The sequence below is a fragment of the Lathyrus oleraceus genome, chromosome 3, assembly GCF_024323335.1.
Source record: "Lathyrus oleraceus cultivar Zhongwan6 chromosome 3, CAAS_Psat_ZW6_1.0, whole genome shotgun sequence".
Classification (NCBI taxonomy): Eukaryota; Viridiplantae; Streptophyta; class Magnoliopsida; order Fabales; family Fabaceae; genus Lathyrus; species Lathyrus oleraceus.
The window spans coordinates 175,435,222-175,443,014 of NC_066581.1; the positions used below are offsets into that span (position 1 = coordinate 175,435,222).

At 33.1% G+C, this 7,793-nt stretch overlaps 1 protein-coding gene across 1 annotated transcript; it reads right to left on the reverse strand.

Moving 5' to 3' along the window:
* Positions 1 to 252: 252 nt before the first annotated feature.
* On the reverse strand, positions 253 to 2,884 carry LOC127126085 (magnesium transporter MRS2-I). Its single transcript, XM_051054935.1, has 10 exons — positions 2,367 to 2,884; positions 2,136 to 2,283; positions 1,793 to 1,914; positions 1,590 to 1,664; positions 1,267 to 1,494; positions 1,120 to 1,164; positions 993 to 1,037; positions 878 to 907; positions 671 to 790; positions 253 to 540 (listed from the first exon to the last, which is right to left on the reverse strand). The coding sequence occupies exons 1-10, from the start codon at positions 2,607 to 2,609 to the stop codon at positions 454 to 456; spliced, it is 1,143 nt and encodes a 380-aa protein (XP_050910892.1). The 5' UTR covers positions 2,610 to 2,884; the 3' UTR covers positions 253 to 453.
* Between the last annotated feature and the right edge of the window lie 4,909 nt (positions 2,885 to 7,793).

Sequence of the window (7,793 nt, forward strand, 5' to 3'; positions counted from 1 at the left end):
AAGAGATAAGATTTTTTATTTAATATTTTCAGCAAAATATTAAAAAAAAATTGTTTAATATTTTCAGGAAAATAAAGAGAAAGAATTTTGTTTGTTTTTTGTCGGGTAGTATAAAAAAATACTAGTTGATAAACTGTTTATAATCTCAACCATTGAATAAATAAATTAATATATTTATGATTTTAGGTGGGAAATTCTCTTGTCCATGTTAAATGCCACCCACTTGTAAGTTCTATGGGGAAATTCTATTCCTTAGTGAAGAAGGCATAAAACTTGAAATAAAATTTTACAACTAATTACATTTATCTGGATTTTTTTTATTAACCCGCATACAACTTTATCAAACAAAATTCTTGCTAGCTATTAACACAAATAAAAGCCATTATAAATATTACACCATACAACAAATAAGGAGTATTATTGTTGAACTTGAATTTACACTTTCTATACACTTCAAGATCCAACAAGACCTTTGCGTCGGGCATAAGATACTATTGACAAAAAGAATGATCCACAAGCCATTCCAGTAAGAATCACCACCTAAAGTTGAAATTTCAAACCAAAATCAGAATAGAAAAAACTACTTATTTTCAAAGAAATACAAAGAATCTCCAAAATTTTATCTCAAAAAATTTAAGTCAAAAAATTTAAGATGACTCAGAATACATACCCATTTAAATACATATCCGTGACCTTCTCTCCATGTATATGGAATATTCATACCAAATATTGCAGCCACCAGTGAATATATTGATAAACAAACAGTCCCAGAACTTAAGAACAATTCTAGCTGCATAATGCACATGTCATTCAGAATAAAGATATAAAAAAATTGCGTAGTTTTTTTTGTAATAAATAAAGTATGGCTTAATTATACCTGAATCAGTTGATTTCGGTGATTATCAAGCTGCATATATTATAATTACAAAGTGCTGTTAATACTTATTCTATACATAAATGGTTGTACAAATTTTTTGGACCATGAAACTTACTTGTATGTTGATGTAATCTTCTGTGTCGTCGATATATTCTCGCACCTAAAGTGCAAAACAGGAATAAAATCATGATCAAGTAAGAAAGATTACGGGTAAATGCAGTTTAGTTGATCATTGTTATTACCGTGGTTAATTTATTTAATGTACCATCAATTTGTATGAAATAGGCCTGCAAAAGAACAACTTTTTTCAGTTTAATGCACCATCGCTACTAGAAAAAGTTGAATTACTAAATTAGGAATGGAAAAAGTAAAACGAAGAATTTAATAACCTCTAGTAACATTTCAAGCTCTTCAACATCATTTTCTTCTCCGTGAAGTGTTGTTGCGCTTCCTCGGCTTGATCGGTGTATTTTCGAACCTTGATTTGGACTGTGATGCCAATTGGGTCCATCAGAGTTACTCGATGAGGGAGAGGATGAAATAGATAACTTTCTTGATAAGTAAAGTTCAGCCATGTCATCATCATCATCAAGTAGATTTTCTAGTTCCTCTCTTATCTATAAAACAGTACTTAAATAGCTAAGTGCAAGCAAACTGGAAAATAACACACTAAATTAATTTGTTGTACAATTCAATGAATGAAGAAACATACCTTGTGAACACGATTTGTTAACCTAGTCATCGCACTTTTTAATTTCCGAACTTTATCCAAATTACGACTACTGATCTGTTACACAAATTTCAATCAACCACAGTAATATTTTAAAAATAGAATAGGAGAAAAATATCATCTATAAATCACGAAAATCAGACACGATACAGACACAAACACGCACACAGACACAATTTGATCACCTTAGATGTTAGTTCATCCAAAGCTGGATAAACATTAGTCTCCAACTCTCTTGTCCTTGCATCAAGGAAACTACAAGTTGCCTCTAATACAACTTCCAACGCCCGAAACTCAAATGGAAATTCTGCAACACAAAAAGAAACACTCTTGAAACTATCCATAGATAATTCTTGTGTGGTCACAACCACACATTCAAATCATTCATCTATTTCAATAAAATCACTTCCCTTTCTAAATTTCCTTATTTATGTGTCAAAAGATCGATCGCGCAAAATAAAATAAAATACAAATCTCCACCGATACAATGTATTTTCTTTTCCACAAACAAAACAAAACAAAAGTTACCATTTTCTTCTCCGCCGTCTTGAGCACAAGACTCTTCTTCTCCTTTCACTGGCAACCTTCTTCGAAGCTCTTCAACAACAGGCACAACATCTTCATCCATTGGGTCTCTAACCAAAACTTCTTCGGCAGTGATAATAGCTTTTATATGCTGCAAAAACAAAAAAAAAGTTATATAGTTATGACTGGATTGAAAGTTGAAACATAGTGTTTTGATTTTGATGCGTTAGTTACCTCTAGATTGAGAACAATGACTTTCTCTCTACCAAGAATGGTAGAAGGATAAGAAAGAAGAGGATCCATAATTCGAAGATCTCTTGCGTGAATTTCAACCAGACGCATGATAGCATACTTATCCACATCCAATACCATGTCTCTTCCATCACGGTCAAGTAAAATCCAGCTTCTTGAAATTGCGGTTTTCTTGTTGTTTATAGCTTGAAGTTTAAGCTCCATTTCAGAACCAGCAAGCGCCATTTGAGAGAAGAATGATTGTTATTTGTTGGGTGTGGATTAATTTGGAGAGAAAGAAGGTTTTGTTTTTTGCGATAAAAGAAGAGGATGGGAGAGAGAAGAGAAGATAGTGAAAGCAATGAAATCAAGATGTTTTGTTTGTTGATGAATTGAGTTGGTGTTTGATAGGCTTGTGGGGTAAAAGAAAGACAGAATAATGACAGTGTGTGAACATGGTGGGTTTGAACTTTGGAAGTAATATGACATGATACATACGTTTGAGGAAATTCATGGTTGCAAAACTTTGCACACTTCTTTAAAATCTTTATAATAATTACTATAATACAATACTTATAGTATGGGTGGAAATTCGTGGATGTACACTTCTACCTTTTTAGAAATAAATAATAATAATTTAACATTGGGTGTTAGTGATGAGTGTTTAAGCATTAGATGATGGGTCTTCTAGACTAAATTGATAGAAAATAGTTTCAAAACAAGATCTACTACTAAAACACATGTAAAAGAAATAGTTTGAAAACAAAATCTACTATTAAATCAAATGTTAAAAAATAGAGATTTTAATATTTATAAGTAATATCTATTATTTTAAAATTTTAGATAAATATCTGATATATTTTTAATATAATTAGAAAATTCACGTATTTATTATATTAAAATTTAAGATAAATACATAATGTATTTTTGTTCATTTAAAAAAAAAAAAATCTCAAATAATGCTTTTGTATTTTACATTATAGATAAGTACAATTCCAAGGACTATATGGACGTCTTTAAATTTTCGTTTCATAATGACTCTCTTCAAAAACTCTATAAAAAGAAATTCATTTTAAATAATGAAATTGATTAAATATGAAGAATTAAAGAATTTTAAAGATGTTTAAAGAGCTACGAAGCACACATATTTTTAAAAGTAGGTGTGTCGTGGAGTTCGAGACCCTTAGAGACGTGTAAGTGTCTAACATCCGTACGATACATGTCGAAAAAGTCAGATAAGGGTTGGGAAATTTAGATAAGTGTCTTAAAAAATTGTTTTTTTTTCTTCCACACATTTTAAATCGATGTTTGATACCCATATGACACTCATACACCATAAATTTGATAATTCAGACAAGTTTTCTTTTTAAAAAAATTATGTTTTTCTTTTCCTCAACACACTTTATACATTTTTTAGACAAATCTCACACTCGATTAAAATGGTTAAATGTGTATTGAAGCAATGTTATCAATAAAGAATTAAAAACATTAATTTTGATTAGAATATTTTTAACTCTTACTTAAATACCATAACATATATAATGTGCCGATGTTCTAGATTTTTGACATATAGATTTCAAAATATATGTGTTTGTATCATATTACGATGTACGAATCAGAGTTTGTTTTTCATATTCAAAGAATCTTATGATTCTAGTCCAAATCAAGAAGGATGGGTATCCTAACTTTGAATGGTTAACTATTATGTTTAGATGTAAATGACAATGGTCCACACAATCTGATCATATGTTTGTAAATGTTACTTTTTATAGAAGAGACAAGAAGAAGAAGAAGAAAAAGGAAAGTACATAATCAAGAAAATATATTTTGAAATTTTTCAGAACAAGTTATGTGACTGTAAATCCTTTTAAGTTTGAGATTTATTAGAACTTAAGTAAATTAATCAAGTACGCTTCAATATAATCAATTCTCTATGAGTTATTGTGTACTTGGATTGGTATAATATATATATATATATATATATATATATATATATATATATATATATATATATATATATATATATATATATATATATATATATATATATATCATTTGTAATCTCATTAAATAGTGGCAAGTACGTTCGATTAAAGTTAGTGTGGAGAGATAATATGTTTTACTTTCATGTAGACATTATCTTCGACGAACCTCCACGTGTTTTCGAGTAACCATATGTTCTAATCCAATTCCCGCTCTTTCAAATAAGCCAAATAACCAACTTAGAGCATTTGAAATTTCCACTAAATCCACAGATGCTACCAACGCTCCTCGACTTTCAACCGCACTTGTTACATGTATAGTTTTGGACATGTTCAATAACTTCATCATGACAAATTTACTCTTACTTGCCATTTATAGTCAAGTCGAAAAGTCCGAGGTAACAAATTGCCCCCCAAGATGCCATATTTCGATTCGAATCAGAAAAAGAAACGTGACATTTTTATTGTATTTTTCAACACTGCTTCCATTTTTTCGCTGTCGTCACTGTCTTCATTACCCTTTTTTATGGCGCATTGTCATTTTTAATGAGATTTGTTCATAATCTCATCATTATTCATATTTTTCAAGAAGTCATGGATGTGCATGTTTGCTTTAACTGCTTCACTCATATTAATGCCATGTGTTCGAACTCAGGCATGCAACGAAAAAACTATAAATACCTAGCTCCAGCTTCTTTCTCTTCTTCTCCATTTCAACTCTTTTCATAGCTTCCTTGCAGAGAGAAAAAAATTTATTCCCCTAAAAAACGCTTCCACTAAGGCATCATCTTCCATGCTTGACATAGAAAAGAATCCAATAGCTTTCACCACCCCACAAGAGGAAGATGAATAAGGAAGAGATTTCATCCTTGAATCTTCATTGTCAAAAAAATATCTCTAACTGGGTCAAACATGTACTCATTCCCTTTTCTCTGTCCAATAAACTCTTCGCTTTCTTGAGGTCTTATCTGATTGCCAGGTCACAAGCTGGGAAAGTTAAGAACTTTTTCCCAGGTTTCCCTGTCACCATGCCGTCAGCGTTCAAAAAACGCTCCCTTGATCTATCCTTTATGGACAAACCTGCACGAGTGTTTCGATCTGCCCCACCTGCTCCCACTAAGGAATACATTGCCTGACTCGATAAAACCCAACCCCAAAGAAAATAAAAATGGGAGAACCTAGTCATTTATGACATGGTCGAGATATCTAGAACTGACCCTAGGTATAACCCAACCATGTTATTAGTGTCGATCTTCTTCTGGGAAGCCTCGACCAACACTTTCCAGTTTCCTTGAGGCATGTCAACGCCAACTTTGTTTGATGTAGCAGAGTCATCACAAGATTAAGCCCCTTATGCGACACTTTTACTTCAACCCTAGAAACCACCAAAAAATTCACCATCAAACGATTCAGCTTCAAACATTTCATCCTCGACAACCATGACAAAGAAAACGATGAAGTCTTCGACTAGAAGCACATAACCTTCTTGACCCTTTGTCTTTCTTGTTACGTTTTCTCCTCCAGCTCTTTACAAGTGGCCAAGAAATTTGTACTTTTGGCCATTCAACTCCATGAAGGTTAACACATCTCATTGAGCAAACTTCTCCTGAAAAATCTCTACCAATCACTTGGAGAAGCCTCCTATAAATTAAAACATATCCCTGAAACCAACAAATCTTTCATGGCTTCAGGTTCTTTGTGGCTTTTGCAACTTTGGCTAAATGCCACATTCAAGCCAAAACTTCACATCACTACCTCTCCAACCTTGATAACACAAGATGACTGCAGAGCTAACGAAGGCACCATGCTTGCTCTGACTACTCCTCAAGAAACCCCCTCACAAAAGATACTTATGAAATACATCAATATCTTCCTAGAATCAACCATTTTTGCTTCGACAATGGCCCTTTTCGTGGATCGATTTGTGGGTCCATCCTGGTTCAGGAATAGGTTTCAAGGGGTCTCTCCTTCAGTAGCTGCCATGTCAAACTCTATTTGAGAAGCCTTTCTGACCCCTATACTCTTATCCATAATAATTGAAGTTGGGACTCCTGGCTATGGTTTCGTTGGCTACCAACCTAACTTAGTGGCTAGACAATTTGGCTTTAGCCAAATGGTTCCATGCTCACTTTACATTCATCAATACAATATATGTTGGTCAGAAAGGAGATTCACCATTGCATATTCAAAGTTTGCACTTCATTTTCCCGTAAATAAGTCTTCGAAATTTATAGTTTCCAATTTTAACAATTAGTTTTCATGACCTCGAATACCACAACTGGTGAACATAATACTTCAATAGCCATTTTAAATAAGACAACTTCCAAAAGAGACTATATGCTGCCTTCTCCGACCTACCAAAAAATCCCGAACCACAAGGTATATATTTATTATCTTCGAATTATTCATATCTTTCATTTTCTTACGTTTCGATTGTAGGCGAACCTGAAGCACAAATTGACCTTAATGTTGAAGGACCATCCAATGCATGAGAAACTAAGAAGACAGAAGAGCCCGAGAAAAAGGTACTTCTTTTTTTTCTAAACTTTCCTCATGGTTTGAGACGATTCTAACATTTCATCTTTCGGAATCAAAAGCGTAACCCTAACTCCACGGTTACCAAATCCAAGAAAAAAAGTAAGTCTACAACCACTTCGACTCAGGTACATAAATGATTTCGGCCTTCTTTGTGATCTTTTTCCTAAAAACCATCTTACTCTTTTAAATTAAATTTTAGGCTACTCCAAAGCCAACAAAAACTCAGGCTAGAAAAGAAAGCTCAGAGGAGATTGAGGAAGCTCTTATCTTCTCAAGGTCAAAATTTAGAGCCTCTCCCCGACCAAACACAAACCAACAAAAGAAATGAACTCCCAAAAAGTCAAAACCCAAGAAAGATACCACAACCTCGACTATCGGTCCCTCCAACAAAAACAAAGAAGAAGTAGAAGTAACAAAAGAAAAGGATAATAAAGAAAAGAATCGAGAGGAAGCTCAAAACCTTATACCAACTAAAAATAAAAAATTAAATGCACCTCAAAGCGAACTAGTAGAAGAACTAGACAAAGCTGAATCTAAGGTACTTCTCGATTTACCCCTTATTCTCCTCTTTGTACCTTACTTTAGGCTTCAACTCATTATTCTTTCCTCTTTTAAGGGAACAACTAAAGTGAACCATAATAAGACAGAGACTCTACCAGGTATCCCTCGACCAATTCCTTCTGAAACAATATCTCACATCCATTGGTCAGATTTTTTTATTCTAGCACTTCAACTGTTCATCCAGACAACCAACCCATAAATAAGATAATAAATGCTTCTCCATAACCTGAAGTGGAAATCAACGTCGACCAACATTCTCCATGAGGCAACAAAGAATTGGACAACACCACTGCATTCTTTCAAGATAATATGGCTCTAGATGTTCTACAACCTGATAGCCCAACAAAAA

Coding starts and splice junctions, on each gene's coding strand:
- LOC127126085 (XM_051054935.1), bottom strand. CDS start 2,609: ATGGCGCTTGCTGGTTCTGAAATGGAGCTTAAACTTCAAGCTATAAAC. Junction 1,495..1,589: donor TAACAAATCGTGTTCACAAG/GTATGTTTCTTC, acceptor ACTGTTTTATAG/ATAAGAGAGGAACTAGAAAA. Junction 908..992: donor AAGATTACATCAACATACAA/GTAAGTTTCATG, acceptor TAATATATGCAG/CTTGATAATCACCGAAATCA.